This window comes from Triturus cristatus, chromosome 1_2, assembly GCF_964204655.1.
Source record: "Triturus cristatus chromosome 1_2, aTriCri1.1, whole genome shotgun sequence".
In the NCBI taxonomy this organism is placed as follows: domain Eukaryota; kingdom Metazoa; phylum Chordata; class Amphibia; order Caudata; family Salamandridae; genus Triturus; species Triturus cristatus.
This window is the reverse complement of record NC_140580.1, coordinates 56023206-56044669: the sequence shown is the minus strand read 5'-3', so window position 1 is coordinate 56044669 and position 21464 is coordinate 56023206. Positions and strand designations below refer to the sequence as shown.

Here is a 21464-nt window from a genome sequence, read left to right as displayed (position 1 = left end):
TTTCAGGGCTCTACTTTCCTGTGTCTGCCTTTGCGATCTGCTTCGGTGCCTTGGTGGTACTGAGGCCTTCACGAAGAGCTGTTAGTTGCAGAAGAATGCATACACGACTGATAATACCATATTCAATGTTAAAACCGAGACCCAGAGACCACATGATGTTTGGCCTGATCAAACTTCCCTTCTTGCAGTAAGCCTACCACTGTGCAAGGGTAGGACCTGCTTTTCCAAGCCAGCATTATCTTGCTGTCCCAATTACCAGCTCACTTATCATTGCATGCTCCCAAACATGTAAGTAAATCATGCAGAAAGTCAAGCAGTAGTTGAAAAGAAGCACGCATAGCCGACAAAATCAAGAGACCGAATTTCTCCAGGTGGGCCTACATTGTTCCTACTGCCAAAATGCTGGTGTTATACTGTCCTTTGTCGACCAATATAAAGTGTGACAAATCTTCCAAGTCATGATTATCATCTACAGTTAGTTGTTTCTTGGGTGCTCAGGGGTATGTTTTGCAACTGTGAATTATACATGAGTGAAGCACTGTATACAAAAACAGAGAAAGTGGATTTAATGATTAAAGGATGTCTTACCACCATCGTCAAAGAGCCAGTAGATGTCAATGGTTTTCTTGCCCTGTTTTGACTGGAAGACAGTGTTTGCCTGTTCCTCAGCAGCTGTCCGGGCCTCATCATCCAAAGATGCCTCTGAAATTAGAAGATATGCAAATTCCAGGCATGAAATGGAAAACCATTTAGGGCCTATGTTGGGAGAAGGGCCACACTGCTATAAGATATTCCCGCATGGACCAAATTATCACGTTTGTCCTCTAGAGGGCACACTAAGTTGAAGGTTGCATGTTAAAGACTTGCAATTCATAAAAGTTGGGGGAGAGAGTATGTAGATGAGAGAAAAGAGGTTCAGAGAGAGAGAAACAAAGTCACAGCTCCAAGACATTCAAATAGTAGAAAAGAGACATAGTGCACAATATAGTGACTCCTGCATTATCACAAGATAGAGATGTTAAGCTAAAGAATTCAAGAGTGAGGCTACAAGGGAAAGTGCACAGGTCCCTGTGTAGATGGTTATGACTGCATCAACCACTGCGTTATATAATATGCGAGGAAGGAAAGAAGATGGAAAGAACACACATCAATCCGTGCTTGATCAATGAAACAAATCACGAGTATAACTTTTGTGACTCAATAAAGAGTTTCATTATCAATGGCAGAGTGCATTGAGCAGAACTCGTGGTTGCCTGGAACGCCCAGTCGCACGGGTTAACTGCTGACACCCCAAAGACCCCCCTGAAGCTACGCCCCCAGCCATACCTGTCTTAGCTGGATCCTTCTTCTCTTCCTCATCAGAAGCCACGTCATCGTCTGAGTCTTCGAATGCTGAGTTCACTGGAAATAATGACAGAGGAGAAGGAAATAAGGCGTGTGAAAGCCAAGAGGCCGACATGGCATCTGCAGTTGTGTAGCTCAGGCCTATGCCCTCATTCCTGAACACAAAAGATCTGTTTTTAGTGGTTCTTTCTGCAGATCAATAGCTCTTGGGATGCAATGCTGTGTAAGGTTTCTGCACACCCAGCATGCACGCAACCAGTTTACTTCTTGAAGGCCTGCAGGGCTGAGGCTCCCCGGAGTGTTAAACGGCAGTGCATAATGAAGGCACTTAGAACGGAAATGGTAGAATGGTGGCGAGGCCCGATGGGAAGTAGGCTGTCAGCAGCCAGTATTCACCCATGGAGACTATCTTCCAGTGTGTGTGTTTCCATGAGAGCATTCTAAAACGTACTGCAAACTGCACTGCAGCAGACGGGAGCATCACAGACACACAAAGGTCTAGGGGCGCACAGCCCCTCTGAGGATGTATACGATGCCTTTTGTTTTTTACAAGATGGGTCTTGTGGTTTGCTTTGCAGGTGTTAATGTAGGCGATGACCCCAATAGTAAAATATCTCACAATACGTGCACCTGAGAGCGCATTATGCTACGGAGCTGCCACGGTACTTTAAATATCTTTGTAACTCTTTGTATAAACCCTCAAGTAAAACGATAAGCAATGTGAAAATTATGTTTGCATGCTGCCAATTGCCTCAGGTGTGCGACGATGTGTGCCCTTCATTGCTGTTGAGTGCAAACTGTCAGATGAATGCCTGCGAGTCGGAAAGCGCGCGCGCAACCTGTTTCGTGCTACTCACCGTGAGACTGAACTACTCTGGACGTGTCCAAGCCGTCCTTCACCTTCAGCAGGCACACGCCGTAGTTAAAGTCAAAGGCATCACTGCAAAAGAACACAGACAGTTGAGGGCCAGTGACGTCACACCCGCCTCTCCACCTGCGGGGACCCATGCCCTCCCCAGGGTGCCTGCGCCATCATTAAAGGGGCTTTCCTCCATGTTGAGATAGTCTCTGTGTGAACCCCAGCTCCACTCATGCAACCCTCTTGATTGCACAGCAAGCATGCTGCTTATTGACAAATAATGGACGTTGGTGCATGGGTTGTGGATTGCAAGGACGTAGGAGCAGATGCATCGCAGACCAGGCCACCTTGCGGTGTTAGACAGGACCAGGAATGCGAGGCCACTTGTAAAGCGGACCGCGAAGGCCTCGCTGCACCCTGCCGTGCTACGAACATTTAATATCTGTGCTCATGATAGCGTTGTGAGATGGCTCCAGTGTGTGGCTGGTATGCAGGGAGAGCGCATGGATGTCTCAGCTTGGAATGTTCCATTACCTTCCTGTGCGAGTTGTAAGGAATATCTTGGAACGCAGAGGGGTCATATGAGGATGTTCCTGCATGTGGTGGGAGCAGGGGAATGCAGTGTCAGAGCTCATGAAAAAAGGTCTGAGAATTCCGCAAGCACCTGCTGTTGGAGAGCGGGAAGACGGGGTGGGGGGGGGGGGGGGGAGGACAACCACGGCCTAGGAATGCACACTTACTGTATGATTCTGACGTATTCTTCCAAGCTTTGCGGAGTGTCCTGCTGCCAGTTCCTCTTGTAGCCCATGATGAGAGTGTTGGGCTTCAGCCGTCCCAGTCCTGACACCTGTGGAGAGTCATCGGTTCAGCAACAAGCAGATGGCATGGGTATCAGAGCATTCTGCGCAGCTGCCTGTGTCTTACTGCCTGCTCCTTCATGTACGTTACTAACTTAGCATAGCTAAAATTGATGTGTGTTAATTAGAGGGCTTAGGTAGAATGATGCAGAAATGTGTGTATCCTACTGCATGATTCTCGTGCAATATCTTCGTGTGTGCATCCTTCTGCATGATCCTTATGCAATAAAAGCATTTCTAATATAACTGATGTGCATCTGCTGGAAAACAGTTATGATGATAATGATCAGTGATTAATTTGTAATAGGATGATTGCCGGTGCCCAATGCTCTGCTCAGAAATCCACTGCCGGAGCATTTAAATGTCGGCACACCTAACACCAATGCTGCATAGTTTTTTGAATCGGCCTCGTGGCTCTTCCATCCACTACCAAACATGCCCTGCCCCTTTATCTCACTCGTCCAGATTCCCGCTTTCTCCCTTCATTGACAGCAGAGCGGCCTTGCCCCTCCACCTGTTTATGACTCAGGAAGAGCATCTGTCAGGCCAGGCAAAGGTCAGCCTGACAGACACTCTTCATGGTCTGGTCAGGCAGCCAGGCGCTGTACATGTGCTAAATGAGCAGGTACCTAGCTGCCAGAGTAAAATGGGCCCAGCTAAATAGTTCACTGTGACCTCTTCAACCCAGCAAAGTCTTCTGTCAGGCCAGGCAAAGGTCAGCCTGACAGACACTCTTCATGGTCTGGTCAGGCAGCCAGGCGCTGTACATGTGCTAAATGAGCAGGTACCTAGCTGCCTGAGTAAAATGTGCCCAGCTAAATAGTTCACTGTGACCTCTTCAACCCATCAAAGTCTTCTGTCAGGCCAGGCAAAGGTCAGCCTGACAGACACTCTTCATGGTCAGGTCAGGCAGCCAGGCGCTGTACATGTGCTAAATGAGCAGGTACCTAGCTACCTGAGTAAAATGGGCCCAGCTAAATAGTTCACTGTGACCTCTTCAACCCAGCAAAGTCTTCTGTCAGGCCAGGCAAAGGTCAGCCTGACAGACACTCTTCACGGTCTGGTCAGGCAGCCAGGCACTGTACATGTGCTAAATGAGCAGGTACCTAGCTGCCTGAGTAAAATGTGCCCAGCTAAATAGTTCACTGTGACCTCTTCAACCCATCAAAGTCTTCTGTGAGCCTCCTCATGATGACGAGGAGCAGCGTCACTGATAGCCTCGGACCTGGGCGCTTCAATTTTTAGCTCTGGGGGGCCCAGGGCAGAGTGTCTATTGTGATGCTTGCCACAGAGTGGGGTGGGTTCCGCAGTCTCACTGACCCTATCCCATTTAGCCAATGAGAGGAGATGGCGTGATCTTCCTTCCACCAAGAAACAACTGCGCCACCCAAGATCACCATTGCAGCCCTGTGTATATATGTTTTTAATGGTGGTTGCATGCATGTGTGTATGTATGAATGTTTGTGTATTTGTACGTGCATGCATGCTGTGAATGCATGTGTATGTGTGTATGTACTGGTTGTGAGTTAACCCTGGGCATGTAACTCCGCTCCGCCAGTGGAGTTTGTGGATTTTGGCCTACTCTGCGCTCCGTTGCGAACGGGGAGTTTGGGCAAAACTCCCCTCCGTGGCAGAGCGGAGTTAGCCAGACCCTCCATGCTCCCAAATTAATAAAAAATTAAAAAGGAAGGCACTTACCTGCGTAGATGCGTCATCCTCTGCCTCGCCGCCTCCCTTCCTGCTCCTTGCCTCCTTCTGTTATGAAAAACCCTACATTGTACGTCTTGCCCATGCGCACATGCAAGACATACAACGTAGGAGTTTTTTCATGGAAGAAGGATGGCGGGGAGCAGGAAGGAGAGCGGCCAGGCTAAGGAGGAGGCAGCCAAGCAGGTAAATGCCTTCTTTTTTAATTTTTAATAATTTGGAAGGGTGGAGGGAGCGGAGTGTTTTCAAACTCCGTGGAACTCCACGTAGAGGCACTACGCCAGCTACGCCCGCCCTTAGTTGTGATTATGTGCATGTCCGTGTGAAACAGTGTGCATGTATGTGCCTGCCTCACCCCTGTTGCACAAGATGAACCGCCATTGGGTTTTTCCATTTTCTCTTCCTCTTTCTTTCCCCTGGTACGTATTTTCCCTCTCACTTGTGATCAGTGTATTTTGAATTCAAATACGTGCCAGTCCCCAAAAATGAGTGCCAGTGGACCCCACCGGCAACCGCTGGCTCAAATTAGGCACTGATGATGATGCTGACAATGATATTAATAAGAATAATAACTCTCATTTTTATTATGAAGAATATTATCATTATTATTGTTATTAGTATTATTACGTTATGAGAATGTGAATAATTACAACAGCAATAATAACGTTATGAGTATTCCCATAATATGGATTCTTCTTCTTCTTCTTCAATTATTATTATTATTATTATTATTATTATTATTATTATTAGTATTAGTATTAGTATTAGTATTAGTATTAGTATTAGTATTAATATTATTATTGCAGTAATCATCATCATTCTTATCATCATTACTGTAGTAGTTCTCCAGCAGATGCACCGCATGTATTTCTATACTTATCTTTATTTAAATAATAATAATAATGATAATAATAGGAATATGTTATGACTGATGCTGTTCTGATTCTTACTACCCATCTGGATAGTGTTGATCCTGCTTACCTGCATGAGGTTCCTGGCCCCCGCTCTCAGGTCCTCTGCGGGGATGCCGCTGTAGAAGGCGCGCACCTTTCTTTTATTCAGCCACTTCAGGTGCCCCTCAGGGTCAGTCGCGCTCTGGCCACCCTATGAAACAGAGATCTGTAAGAACCAGAAGCAATGCATGCCCAGTACCTGCTGCTTGCTTTAGGACAGTGTGCATGCTTGGGGCCGTACTTTGGGTGCTCTGGGCGAGAAATAGTATCCAAGTGTGCAAATGGGTGTCAAATATTGAACATCTCCGTTTCCTAAACTGGGTGTCACACATCCCATTGGTAGGCCTCGCCATTTAAGTGGATGTGCAAAACACTACTGTGATGTCATCTAATAAATGATCTCAAAAAATGGCCGGACACTAATTGGCCAAATGCCTCCTTGTGCCCAGTAAAGCATGGCAGCTGCAACAACCAAACCAAAAAGCAATACTTATTACAGCTGTAAAAGGTTAGGCGCGCCCTAGCCCAAGATAGGTGGGCGTCTCTTCTTGACTGGCTCAAGCCTATGCAGCTCTCACTGACACCCAATCAATTGGCTGCCAGTCACCTCAAGAAGAGCACCGTTTCAGCCCCAGGCACCGATCAATGACAGCCTTTTAGGTTTAAGCACTCACAGGACACCACTCCACACCCTACAATAGTCTCAGCCCCCACAGTCCGCTGCAGCGCCTCGTATCGCCCATCCCTAGATACCGTCTAACGAACCAAGCTTCTTTTCATGAAAGCAACCACCACAGAATCCGGGCTAGTCTTGTCACAAGGCACCTTGATTTGCGGGCATTTATTTGTACCACACATGCAGCACCCATTATCCTTTCTAGCTCTTTAACATTGAACTTACATGGGCATCCGTTTTACAATACTCCACACACCCTGAAATTATCAGCACCTGTGGGACCCCATCCAGCATAAGGTGAATTTGTACAGCACACATTCAACCTGAAAAGGCTCCTGGCACTCACATATCGGATCTTCATTAATACATAACTAAATGGCACTCATGTTATCGATCTCAGAAGCATGACAAGCTGAGAGCAGCTGGGATTCAGGCCTGTGATCATGAGTGGATGCATTTGCCCACTGAACCACCAAAGCCGGCTTCCAAGTATGTCTAATCCTCTCTGCTGTCAAGATAAGCCCAGAACCACCCACTCGGCCTGCTGCACACTAGAGGCCGCCCAGATTGCCCCAACCCCCTTTCAAAATAGGGCCCAGCCTCTAGCGCTATGAAAGCTGGCTGAAACAGCACAGTCTCTGAAAGAGCCAAGTTTACAACGTATCCGCACCATGCACATTCTGAGGTGACAACTACAGACTTTCATAAATAATCAAGGTCTTCTCTGCACTTACCATCACCACATTTCCACAGATCATCAAGCTGGTATTTTTGGTAACTGTCCCAACAAAATCAACAAGTGCAGGTCGGAAATTGGGGGGTCCAGTGAGAACAAGGCATTGCGGCCTAGAAAAGAACAAGAACACACATCAGTGAAAGTTGCCCCCGGGTTGTGAGAAGGCATAAGTCCTATAAAAAGAAGCAGAGGACTAATCAAGTTAGGCAGTTTGCAAGTGACATCACGGCGTGTGACATTACAGCAGATAACATCACACATGGTATCACAGCGGGAGACAGCACAGGAGGAGGTATCACAAGAAGTGACATCAGATCTTAAGAGCTCACACATATGTTTAGCAGGTCTTTCATGAGTACATTTGAGCCCATTACGAGATTTGACAAATCAAAGCCTGTGACTTGAGTTCCCTACTTAATGGAATTAACAGCCCAAATGTGGATAAAGTTTTGTGTCAGATTACTACAGTAGACAAGTGACTATTTGCTACAAGCTGGGCATGCTAAACCTGTCACCAAGAACAAAGCACTGTTCATTCAATGCATTAAAAATACTGGAAACTGCAACTGTGAACAACAAAAACTACAAACTTTATTAACCTACCTAACATGCCAGTTGCAGATTGCACTTGATATCATGATCATGGCAAACAATAGTTCCTTTGAAAACTTCAGTTATAACTGGATAGTTTGCACATATATTAGTTTAGACACTCTCGACCATGCTATACTGTCACCAGTTGTTTAACAAGGGAAATTAGTGGTTAGTGAGACATTTTACATCATGGAATCGCTAACATGTGGGCAACAGAATCACTATAAAAAATCAAGAGCTTCTGGTATCATTTGTTGTGACGGGCAGCAGGATCTAACTTCCTAGACTGAGTATCATACACTTGGGGATGAAAAGTCAGCCATTGGTTAACATAAGTCAATGGATTTCAAAGTGGAGGAGGAGGGCCCATGAGATCTATGACCATTAGGGAAGTGAGACATGCAACACCAAGTCAGTTTCGTAAGAGTGACATTATCAATTTCAATGTGCTCAAGCCTCTTCCGTAATCGCTTGAAGTCACTGGTAGTGTGTTTATTGCCTTCAAAGTAGGTTGCAGTTGTTCTATAATGTCATTCCCACCATTTTCATTGTAGTCTTTGAAACCTTCTGACATGAGATTTTACTTAAGAGAGAATCTCCTGCACAGGTCCATACACTAACACAAACTACATATAATCAAAATTACTCATGTGTGTATTTCTATGAGGGGCCTGCTAGGATGGTGTTTCTGCAGCCATAAATGTAGCCAAGGACCTTAGGTACATGGACAGCCAGCACTTATCGAGCATACGTACGTTTTCCATGTCAGACCTAAGAGCAATGTTAACAACAAAGCTACCCTGTGTAATTTTGTGATGATACTATATACAGCAAACTTTGCAGCATTGATGTACTTGGTAGGTGTGAGAAGGGCAAAGAACAAGGCCAAACATACCCAGGCAGGGCAGAAACTTGTCAAATTTTAGCACAGCATATCTAGCACTTATCTCCAGAGCTACAAAAAAGGATATACCAACACATCTGACATTCTGAGAATGCATGCATATCTCTTATATACAGAGACTTAACATAGTCAAAAGCATGCCTCTCTTAAGTACCTGTAAAGTGATAACAAGCTGTGTGCCTTTGTTTCCCCTCCATTACATTTGCATCTAAATGTGCGGGTCTAAGTAGGTCCCTGCCAGGATCCTTGAACAAAAACAGCCTAATGGCCCATTAACTTTCGTCTTTGTTTTGGGCCCAACTGGAAGCTGAATAAGAGAGGCCCCTCGCTGCCTGCATGTTGCTGCTCGGAAGGAACACTGACAACATACAGGCACTTCAGATTGTGTCCAAGTAACTGAAAATTACACCGAGACGGGTTCAGCATATTTAGCATATTTCAGTGGGACCCAACTTCTTCACAGGGAGGACAGCATCCACCCTATGAAAATAGTGAGTGGATGCAGTCTACCGGTGTGTATCCTCAACTTGTGCCTTGGTTGGGAGTCAAGATGCCATGAGGTCTCGCAAGGCTTATCAAAACATAAAACTCTGCACTCTACGTTTGTAAGATTTCAGTAACTTGCAATGTTCTTCGATTCATACAGTGTAATGATACGCATCTCAAATATTTAAGCCCAGTGCACTACCTAGGCCTTCGTTAATTAACAATAAAGGTTCTGTTATACTTTCCTATCATAACTTTCTCTATATTTAACTGTGTGAATACTATCTGTGAAGTTGAATACAGTGATGTAGTGCCAGGCTAACCTCAGCGTGCTCTTACCTGAAGTTCTTGACATGCTCCTCCACGCCAGTGAGATTCACCGAGTAGGTGAGTGCCATGCTGTAGGTGCCCGCCTGCACAGAGGAGCCCCAGTTCACATCTGTAGTAAGGAAAAGAAACAGGGAGTAAGAGGTCAGTAACATGTTTAATATCTTTCCTCACAGAAGACATTTAAGAATAGAAGAACCTAAAGTGGAATCCAGTTGGAAAACTGTCTTTTTTGATTTGACCTCGTGATTTGTAAAAGGAAAGTGCTGGCGAACATAGACCATTCTGCAGATAAGGATGAAATCAGTGAGGTGCTTCAGTGATCATTCTAAAATGGTGGTCTTCAATGCAAGACTAAGCAACGGAGGAACTGGTAAACTGTGCCTTATTATAGGGTCCATACAGTTCATGATGTCCGTGAGGTGGCTGCCAGCTTCTAAGCCTTAGGTGAAGAATAATAACCCTGAACAAAATGGAGGCGAGGCCTGACACAACTCTTTTGCTCATCATATGACCCTCTACAATTCAAAGGTATAGCGTCTGAGTGTCTATATGGATCCTGACCTAGGAACTGGATACCCAGAGCAGACCTATAGTAAAGGCTGCATTTTTAAAGAAACGTTGGTAAAACGCTACGCTGTGTGAACAACCATACCACACGCTGTCTTTGATCGCTGCCTTCATGCCTAGTTAAATATAGCCCAAGATACTACACAAAGGTACACATTGTTACCAACTGCACTGTCCCTAGATTGTCGAAATGCTATGGGATGGGTGCTTGATTTAAAATATCACACTGTGACACTGTGCTCAGTCACAGGAAGAAACTTATTTTCCTCCTTTGGAAAGGCCCGAACCATTTCACCAAGTTATGCCTTATTAAAAAAACATATTTACTAGGCCACATATTTCATGGATGCAGTCCTACCTGAGAATTGCTTCTGGCAGTGAACACTCCCATCTAGACTCATTGGGTTGGCGGAACTGCAGGTCCATCATACTAGCCCCTCATCTTTAGAAATACCCTGCATAGTCTATCATAAACCTGCCTATCTATTTGGTTTTGGTATTACCCTTACAGTTGATCTTTTCTGTGAATGATGTTTTAATGTGTCCACGTTGTGTTTAGCTGTTGCATAGTTGACTATCAAATGGCATTTATAAGCAATTAAGCTTGAAATTCTGATCTATGAATTGAATAGTGTCCCTTGATTTCTCTTACTTGGCTTCTTGTAGGTGACATATCCCAGAAGGAAGATAATTATGCCCACAGCGATGAGGGCTGCCCACCAAGTGAGAAGGAACATAATAACTATAGAGACGATTGCTCCGAACAGGGACGCCCATTTGTTGTAGAAGCGGAAAGATGGTCTCCAGCCTAAAAAGGAAAAAGAAAAGTTTGAATGAGCTGAGGAAAAAAATATGTGGACACATGACAAGGTCAATAGGATGGATGGATGAATGGTTGGATGGATGGAATGGATCGAATGGATGGACAGACAGATGGATGGATACGAGCATGATCTCTCTGATCATTGATCATGTGCACATGCATTGACATTCCCTGTCTGTCTCACATGCAGGGTAATCCTCATCAAACATACACACCTAACGATGTTGTTTGCTCAATAATGTGCCAGCTACTTACCTGGTGAATTGGTGATAGTCGCATGGAAGCAGCTGAAATTGATGAGGGCATAAGAGCAGAGGAAAAAGTTGGAGATGATTGGAGCAATGGTATTCAGTTCAGCTGTAAACAAAAGATAAAGTATGTTAACATGTAACCAAACATTGAACAGCTGTGACTCCCCATTCTCTATGTGGATGAGTCAATTTCCCCTCATCCATCAGAAGCAGCGAGCTCTGCTATAAAGCTGTCATCTTGGTCTGATTAAAATGCCTATTCCTTAGAGCTCACCAACTCAAATACTTTTTAGTCTCAAGAACCTTCTAATTTGAAGTGTGGCATTACCAGCAGGGCCAGGGCAATCATATGTATCCTCTACTATTGAACTGTCCAACTTTACAAGGTATATTCTTAAGTGTGACATTCACAACTCACCATTTTCCAATTATTATTTTTACTTTCTGTTTTAAAAATCAAGTCTCCCTAATGAGAATTTGTGCTGATTTCAGAGCTTGGTTGGCCCATCCTATACCACTGGCCCCACTGCTGCTGGCAACCCTCTCCCGTACACTCACTAAGTATGCACACTACCTCTTCCCTGTCTCTCAATAGAGGATTCACTTTGAGGCAGACTGGACCCAGTCAAAGCGTGCTTAGAAGGACTGATGGGCTATCATCCCTTTAGCACCTGCACCGCTTGCTGTAGGCTTCTATTTCTTTGTAAGTATCAATTGACTTCTGCTAGGTGGTCAAGTAGGAGACCCTAAGAGGAGGCTACTAAACAATTGGGTCCTGTTCAGAAAGGTAAATATACAAATGTATATTTGCTCATGTGTATATTCACTACTACACCCAGATATAGCTGTACACTTATTTGCTATTTACTATTTCTGAGTGTAGCTTTACTCCTTGGTGTAGATTTACATGACACCGCCCCCTCAAATTAGGGTCAGAGCCAAATACAACAGGATTTACAAGTATAAAATTACTTCGAAACTTTGCAAACTTTAGTGACGGTCACCACAACCAGAGCAGAGAATTCCCTATCGGAAATAATTGGCCATATTCTTAAAACGTATCATTCTTTAAAAAATATTCTAAAAATATTTCAATATGTAAAATAACTGTAAATTTATTTAAAATATTTATTTTTACCCTGGAACTAATAAACTAAAATGGTACAACACATTAAGTCATCAAATCAAATTTAATGTGTATTAAATAATGAATTAACTTAAATGTATCAATATAATTTATACATTAAAAAAACATTTTAAAAAAACACCCTCATTACAATTTTCATTTCTATGTAATTGTGCTAAACATTATATTTGTAAATAAAAGTTAAAATGTAGAAAACATTTTTATGTTAACATGGTAACATATTTGATTATTCATTATATATGTGTACCCCATACACACACATACACACATATATACACATATATATATGTCATTTACATAAGCATTCATTTGAAATTACACTTGAACATGGATCAATTCCACGGATGCCCAAAATGAGGAAATGTGTAGAGGGGGTGATGACTTTAAAGGTCATGGGGGCATATCAGCAACAACCGGCGAAAATTATCGCTAAGCACACTTAGCGCTAGGATAATTATCGCCGGCTAGCGTGGATTTTTATCGCTGAGAGAGCGTGCTATTAGCAACGCTTATCTCAAAAGTGATAAAAATCCTAGCTCTAACTGTCAAACGTGAGATTATCGCTGGAAACCCAGCGATAATCTCACGAAATGTGGCGTTAGCTTGTTGATAGGGACTCACAAACTTAGCCAAGATATCCACCTTCCATAGGTTATCATGGCTAAGTCAGTCCTGAAGCAGGCGTAAGCAAAGTAGCGATAACAGGGGTTATCGCTACTTTTCCTGCCGCTATGCTTCATAGCGTGGGGCTTGATGATAGCGACATTTCTCCTGTCATGGCAGGTCAGGAACACCCACTTTGCATCTCATTAGAGTTTCCCCTTGTCAGTACTCTGCTTTTAAACTATCCCAGAGGCCTCAGCACGCCCCCTTGTACCTCACAAAGAAGAATATAATTTACATTTAGGAGATCTGTTTTATACCCACGTCATCTTTGCACCCCAAGTCAATGCAGTTCTCAAATATGTGAAAACCTAGCTCTGTCTTCCTCAGAATAGCCGCCCTTTTCTTCACACTGACCACAAAACAAACTTGCCAAGTTCTCTTGTCTGGTATTCCTTACCAGCTACATCATCAACTACTCCGATCTCCCTAAAAACTCGCTACCAGGTTCCAATGATTTCGAAATCAGACAACCAGAATGTGCCTTAAAGGCTGTGAGCATGATCATGGTACATCTACCTTTAAAATGCTCCACTGGCTTCAGATATTCTGAATATCTGCGAAAAATGGTCACCTTACTGCTTCGCTACCAGAGACTTTTGCTTTTGCCCACAGAATCAGTCAAAGACCCTTCAATAGAATGAAACAGAAGTGGATCAGTGGGGTAATGAGCTGAGCCTCTGGAACACCCTTACCCTTAACTTGAGAGCTGAACACAAGTATCTGAAGTTTAGGAGCTTTCTGAAACCTAAATCTTCAAAGGTACCTTCAAATGAACTCAACAACTCATGAGTTACCACTGAATAATTTCTAAAAGATATTCCGACCTGTCCCATCTGGACTCTAATGATCCCATCTAACTATGAAGTTGCCTTTCCTATTGCTGTAAGCATCCTGAAGTAACCAAAAGGGACATGCATTGTTTTCCAAGACGTGAGGCTATGAATTTGGAAGTTTTGTTGGAGTCAATCGACCGTTGTTTATTTGACAGACACATTTGGATCTAGAGAGTGACTCGCCCAGCTTACTTCCAAATAGGAACGCCACAGCAGTGTAAGATCTACCCACATCACCTGCACCTCATGCTCCACTTAGTGACTCATGTCCTGATTGAAACTCACCAATGAGAATGAAGGCGATTGCGATGATGAAAGTCAGCACGTATCCTCGGATTGGCTCGTTGTTCTTTCCGTAGCCTTTACCAAAGAAGCCAATCACCGGGTAGAGTTTATCTGTGCACAGGCACTGGAAAGAGTAAACTAGGTTACTTACAGACACTCAGTGGCTCACAGCTTTTAACATTTCTACCCTCCCATAGGTCTTATCTAGAATTTATTCACAAGTGTTACTTTGCTAAACATTTCCCACTTCTACCTTCTTCATGTTCACATGTCTCTGTCACATACCTAACTTCTGGCTTCTGTTCCTGTTCTCAGAGTGAGAAGTGAGCAGTGAATGTTATAGCAAATAATGTGTACTACAGCTACAAGAAGTCCATCCATGCCCAAATAAATGCTGAAAACTATAATTGGCCTGGAGTGTTAACATTACTTTATGAAACTGTTGCTGCCATGTGTCTTTCTCAGGAAGCTGCTGTATAATCCTAAACATCCGCAAGAAAATAATGTGTTTCCTTGTTTTGGATAACACCCTTATGTCATCTTCTGATCACGTCGTGAAACACTGGAGCAGATACACAGTACATCAGCGTGAAGATTGCTGTGACATGCAGTCTAACGGTAGATGTCACAAGCGGGGCTTTGGCCAGAGACGGACAATCTCTGGTGCTGTGGACAGTGTAGAGTGCAGTCATCCTGGTCTGACTAAATTTGGCGGTACATGTTTACTTGAACATTTTTGCACCCTATTAAAAGCTAGGGGGGTAGGCAAGACCCATTGCTGAGAACCGGAGTATTCCAGTCGGACATTCACTCTGATGGCTTTACCTCTGTGCTTGTTCTGCTTGAATTTACCTACAAGAATGCCCAGACATTACTGGCTCCAAGGTTACTACCGGGGTAAAGCTGGAGCTTAGCATCAGCGAGCTTTCAGGTCCCTTCCCCTGAAGCCTTCCTAGACTGTGCTCAAGGCCAAAGAGATTAGGGCTATTTTACTACCTCCGTTGGTCTTGCGGCATGAGTCTAAAATTCCCGGGAGACGTTTAATTATCTTTTTTAGGGTGTAAGTGTACGCTATGTTGCAATATTCAGAGAATCATATTAATAGAGTTCTTGTGAGTTCAACACTGTGGATGGTGCGCAGAACCAAAGAACCCTTCTCAGCATCACAAATTGATGATCATTCTTTTAGAAAGCAGATATCTATTGATGGAATGGGAAATCTGAGTCCGAACATATACACAGGTCTTCACTTTCAGCTTATCTAATGCTGCTGCTTCTAGGACTAGTCGTCAATATAATGACTAGTGTCCTTCAAATTTCCACCATTGATTGAGTTTGTCCCCTCTAAAGCAGAGATAGTCCTTAGACTTCCAGAAGTAGATATGCCTGAAGAATATGGTGATCTTATTCTGCGGCTAACCTACGTTGCAATATTTGTCTATATATTGTTGCTATATATTGTAAATAGAAGACTTGTTCCCACCCCATAAAAATGTCTGGTCACTTCTGTGGAAGACCCCTTCCAGCCATCTAGTATATCCTCAATGTCTGTAACTCATATCTGAACATTGACGGCCTTCTGTCAAGTTTTTTTAGTTCGTCTGATGACTTATACAACATATTACAAATTAGGCTCACTGGTGATATGTACTGTGATAACACAAGCTCCCTTTGCATCATTATCTTTACACTAATGTTTACACATCGCTTAGATTCTTTTTTGCTCCCCAAAGCCTTTGATTTTTCTTAACCATAGACACTTTCTTTCCTAGCTTTACTTTCTTAATTACCCACACATTAATACTCAGAGGCTTGGGCAACTGGAAAGCTAAATGGCAGGCCTTTTCTATTCTTATCTAAGTTCCTCTCCCCTTTGACTGTCACAGAATGTACCATAATGTATCTGCTAACAAGAACCAGCTGACTCCAGGTAGAGATGGCTTCGGCCTTATCTTGGCTCACTTCATCTGTGAGTAGAGGCTAGATTCTCCGCCCCTCGTTGCTGACTTACCTGGAATACTTTGGGTGCAGATACGAGGCATGCCAAAGCAGAAGAGAGGGTGGCTGCAAAAATGCCGGCAGTGATGAGTGGGCTAAAGGCAGACACCATGCTCATGGCCTGTGGAGAGAGGAGGAAGTACCTTAGGGAAAACGTTCAACATATCGGCATAGAAACACATGCAGAACGAGCTTCACCTATCAGCATTGACCAGCTCAGCAATAGGGCAGCACTACTCCCTCAAACTCACAACGTCACAAATTGCAAGAACTGATTCATAGTCTGCATTGACCTCCAAGAACTGTAAAAACTCACCATTTCCAGTGATATTCAATCACTTAGAACCATTCCCGCCCACACGGAAGGAACAACCAAGCACCACATTCAAACACCTCACGCAAAGAGAATAGAACTTAACAGCCTATAAACTCGATTATCAGACCAAAAATGATATTGTTATATGTTGGCATCAAGAAACCGTTAGTGAAGACATTCAGAGAGTATTCTTTGCAATAGACACGGTTGGTCATGTAAATGCCTTGCTGCACCACAAATGGACCCTAGTCTTACAGTGTCTGGGTGTGGTAAAATAAACTATAACAATCGTTGGCAAGGAACGAAGTGTTAGGGAGATTTTCTCTACTGGGTCTGGGTCCATATTCAAATTTCTACCCACCACAGAGTAAATGCTGCAGGGAGGACATGTTCAAGGTATCTAGTTCAACTGTCATTTATATTTTGATCCCACCTACCACTGCATCTAGCATGGGGCAGTAAGTAAGTCCACTTCATCCATTGGGTCTCTTGCACTGTGTATGATGGCATTTTGCCCAATCCCTTCTATAGAGCCTCTAAAAAGAAGCGCACCTCACTGCCAGGGCTGGCTGGCCAATACTTTATCGCATATGTTTACACTCCTGTCCTTATCATTTTGTTTATTTTAGTGTATTATGTGTTCAAACTATGTCTTGAGGTCACAGTAACTTGAAGACAATAGTACCTTTTCTTTTCACCAATAAGAATCCTATTTCCCTGTAATGTTTATTAAACTAAAAGGGGGTGTTTATACATGTTCTAAGTACATCAATATGTTAGTACATGTGTTGCTCTGTTACACCATTTGTTATTTTTGCTCATTTATTATTTGATTACAGTCTTGCGGCTATGACTTTAGTCAGCGGCATGTTTTGCTCATTTTATTTTTGTGGCATATACTTGCAAAAAACAACCATTTTACTAGCTTGCCAAGGCCACAAGTATTTACTTTGCCAACGTTTTTGTTGTAAGGCAGTCATCTGATTTGAGGGTCAGAAGATTCATACAAACATTCATTTTTGCTCCACCTGAATTTTTTATTTTCATGATTAATTTGAGAAGTATTTTTATCTGATGTAGTGTAGCAAATTTGTGCATGCAGGAACTACTGTCCGTTAGAAGGTAGGTTTCATGTTTTGAGTGGAAGATTTATCTTGTGATCAGCTAGCTCATTGATTTGCTGTGCCTGCAAGATTAAGGGCCCGATTTATATCTTGGCGATATGTTTACTTCGTCGCATTGGAGCATACATACCACCAATATGATGATCAGCAGCATGATTTAAATGTGAGCAAACCTTCGATTTAGCCACTGCAGATAGTACGCACACGACGTAACACTCACTCCTCCCCCCTTCTGACACTTTTTCCCACCCCGCTGGCCCCAAAACCTTTCGGAATCATGTCATGTTGTCCAAGGCATAGACTTTTTATTCACATCAAATCAGATAATTCACCACAAACCACTACGAGAGTAAAAGTATTCTACTTGGATATATATCATTATTCGCAGCATCAGACTTTAGCGACATTCCCATGTGAAAGGCAGTAAAAAAATTAGGCACGACATTACACTTGAACTTCAGCGTGTCCGTACACTTGAACTTCTTGAATTTGGTCGACTCGGCCGACCCACTCAGCTGAACACATTGTGCCAGCAGGCCCCAACGCGCTACAGAAAACATGTGCATTACTTTAAATCCAGGGCACTGCATAGCGCACCGGCACACCGGGGTACCTGAACACAGGCAGCCTCCCCAAGATTCTACTCAGTCCATACGTTGCGGGTTAGGGAAGTAGAGTCCAGGACCACCAGCAGGTCAGTCCCCTCCCCACCTACTCTCTGCACACTTCCATCCTACCCCCTCCTGGGATCCATCCAGTCGCTGAACCTTCTTTGCTGTGCATGCCCCTTTTCCGTTATCTGTCAGCGTTCCGCTTTAATCGTTTGCCGGGTGGACGCTACTGCGGCTTCCCTGGGGTCCAAGAAGACAAAGAGGACGAGACCCTGGGGATACCGCCCTAAATAACTTCATAGTAAGTTTCGGTTTCTTTTACGTATACCGAGTGTGTCACCAGAGATACCCCTTCTCAACCAGCACCGCCCCCCCCCGGAGGGGCTCTGTTCCGTGGTGTGACTAAGGGCGCCCCTCCCCTAAGCATGGGGGGGGGGCCTACTCAGACTACTCTAGGGGAGTAAGCGCCATTGGAGAAATTGCAACACGTTTGCCCGCCCAATTTAAATGGGCGTACATGTAGTCAATTTTTACTGTTTCTTACCACCAGGTAAAGCCTGGCAGTAAGAAACAGTAAAATCGTTAAAATTCTCTCCTCGCCATGAGAGAAGACTCCCATGGTGAAGGGAGCTTTATAGTTTTTCTTTTAAAAAAGAAAATCCTAGTTTGGCATTTTCTTTTTGAAAAGAAAAAAAAGAATACTGTTTGCTTCAGAGCTGCATCCTTCCTACACAGCCCTGCAGCAAACAATAAAATGCATTGTCTGCCAATGCCTTTATAAATGACTGTCTGCTTGATGGTCATTTATAAATTAGGTGAACAGCCTCTCCACCATGGGGATGGAGACATTTACTCCGTCCCCGTGGCAGACCCACCAGACGTCCTCCCAGATATAAATCCGCGCCATGGTCTCATATTTTAAATTTGGTGCTATTACTTCTGCACTTGGTAATGGCTAGTGAGTAGATGTATGAATGCATTATTGTACTAAGAGGCAATATCTCTTTTATTTAATTGAGTATCACTCTTACCTGATTCTGTAATTGGAGGCTAGCTGGAGTTTTCGCCCCTGTGAGGAGGTTTCATTTGTTTGATTCAAGAGCGCTCTTTCAATAGCTGTCCGTGGGACTGAGCTCATGGACCTGCATCTTGCATGCATGCTTCCATTCGCACAATCGCAGTACCTGGCAGAGGGTTGGGGGGATGGAAGAAGGCCTTACTCTCCCTCTGAACCTCTACACAAGCTTCGATGCTCTTACACGGTGGTCAGCAGCGGGCATGGCCATACTGAGTCCAGCCTGTGCAGTGGTGTGTAATGCTTTTAGTGTAATAGTGTTCTTCCATGGCAGTGAGGAGCCTGGCCATGCATGCACTGCTGTTCCTCTGAAGCTAAGGCCCTGAATACATGTAGGCGGGGTAATATCACTGCTCCGCGAACCTCTGTTTGTGCCTCATGAGTTCTGAGGCCTTTATTTCACCTGCTAATTACCAGATGCGAAACAGTCCACGCCTTGAAATGCTGCCGGCCAAACCTGCAGGAATTTAACAGCTGTAAAAAGGCCAATAGCTACCTACGCATGAGGATTTGTAACAGAAAGCACCGACATTTGCATGTTAGGTCTCACTTTTGTGAATTGAAATTGTAATAAGATCTAATATAATAATTTCTAAATACCTAACCCCGGGGTATCGGATTTTATAGGGTGTGAAGATTATCGCTCACCCTTCTCGGACACCCACTATGAGGGTTTTAATTGACTTGTGCTCTCTCTGTGCCTGCTGGTCATCAGAGAGCCAGCACCCTTCTCAATCTTGGACACACACATCTCATTGGTGGTGTCCTCAGGTAGGGCTGAGGCTCTTCTCCGTGAAGATATATCATGCATTTAGTTTAGTGGCGCTCATGCCTGCTAGAGACTTACCCTGTGTGAACTGTCACCACTGCCCCAGTGAAGTGAAGCCTTTTGTTTTTCAGTGAACTACTCTCTTCTTGTACCTGGTGATGGCCAAGGAGCCCATCCACCACAGACTTACTGATACGGAGTCTCTGACACACGCTTTCATCGAAAGGCCCCATTACCTGGTAGTGGTTCGCAAGCCCAAACTTGCATGTCTGGCTTTCAATGCACTCTGTAAAATTCCAGCCGTAGTAACAACTGAGCCCCACACAGTCTTCTGTTTCGTTAAAGGAGATGGTGTCGTTGAGGTCTCCAGAAGCATCGCGCACCACACTGGATCCTGAAAGCACAAAGTAAGTCAATGGCAAGCAACTGACATCCCATGCTCACTGAATTGGCAGTTTTAATTAATTACATTAATTATTTTCATTGACGTGTTTGGAATAATTACACATACAGAGACTCAGCGAAACATGAACATGGACACAGTAATCCCATTGATGTCACCATGGGATTCATGGAGCGGACAACCAAGCTCGGGATTTGCATGAATCTGCAACGTGCACATTTAGAGCGAGCCATGGTTGGCTGGACTGAGAAGAGTGTAATTTGGGGTCCTTTTGAGAAACCTTTGGATGAATTCTGAACAACTGATCATCGGTGTCCCACTGGAGAGACAGAAAGCAGATGGTCCTGTCCAAAAGATGAAACAGACACTCAAAGCAGCAGTCTTTCAGAAAAGAATTGGAGGGGTGCACTGGAAACACGGTATTGTCGGATTCCCAGATACCCCAATCGCAGCTGCTGCCAATATCCAGTGGGAGGGAGACAGAGCAGCAGCTGTGGCAGGGGGGGTGGGGAGTGGGGAGGGGTTAAATAAAAAAATAAAAAGTTACCTGATCCTGCAGCCACCTCGCGCTTAGGTGTTCCTTCTCACCTGCTGCTCCCGGCAGTCCCTAGGACAGACTCCCCGACCAATCCAGATGCTTCTCTCCTACTATGAGAGCAGAGCCTCGATTGGCCTGAGCGGGCTGCATAGAGGCTCCGCTCAGGCACAGGGAGTCTGGCACGTTTCTCCACCCGGCTGAAGAATACAGCCCGGTTAGAGAACCCTAAGTGCACATTTCTGTTTGGCCGGCCAGATACGGATGGTCAAACAGACATGCACAGTTAGAAGTGCACAACCACTCTTCCCTGTGACCCCAGCCCCGCTCCCCACACACTCTGCCTCAGAGCCAGCAACTGACAAATAAAACTATAGTAACATATTGTTTTATATTTCAGCTGCTGGCTCTGAGCCAGTGGTGCAACACTCTCCTCCGCCCTTGCGGAGGTGCCGCTACTGGATATCAGTGAAGCAGAATGTATAGTTTTACAGTTATTAAGCATGGTTCTTTTATGCAAGATAAATCAATGAGTATAGTGGCGGTTTAATTCACTCTAAATTACGTTTGGATTGGGTTTGGATTGGGAAACACACACTTAAATTCTATCATTCG

General features: G+C 44.2%; 1 protein-coding gene across 1 annotated transcript in view; it reads right to left on the bottom strand.

Annotated features, from left to right (window-relative positions):
• LOC146866764 (solute carrier family 12 member 3-like) overlaps positions 1-21464 on the bottom strand; it is a 61927-nt gene that overhangs the window by 10265 nt on the left and 30198 nt on the right. Inside the window, exons 11-22 of the mRNA XM_085601211.1 lie at positions 20148-20305; positions 16030-16137; positions 14019-14142; positions 11092-11193; positions 10666-10821; positions 9456-9555; positions 7131-7242; positions 5749-5871; positions 2944-3050; positions 2202-2284; positions 1327-1401; positions 589-702 (exon numbers count right to left, since the gene is read on the bottom strand). Of these exons, the coding sequence (XP_085457337.1) occupies positions 589-702; positions 1327-1401; positions 2202-2284; positions 2944-3050; positions 5749-5871; positions 7131-7242; positions 9456-9555; positions 10666-10821; positions 11092-11193; positions 14019-14142; positions 16030-16137; positions 20148-20305 (1362 nt within the window). The remainder of the gene's footprint in view (positions 1-588; positions 703-1326; positions 1402-2201; positions 2285-2943; positions 3051-5748; positions 5872-7130; positions 7243-9455; positions 9556-10665; positions 10822-11091; positions 11194-14018; positions 14143-16029; positions 16138-20147; positions 20306-21464) is intronic.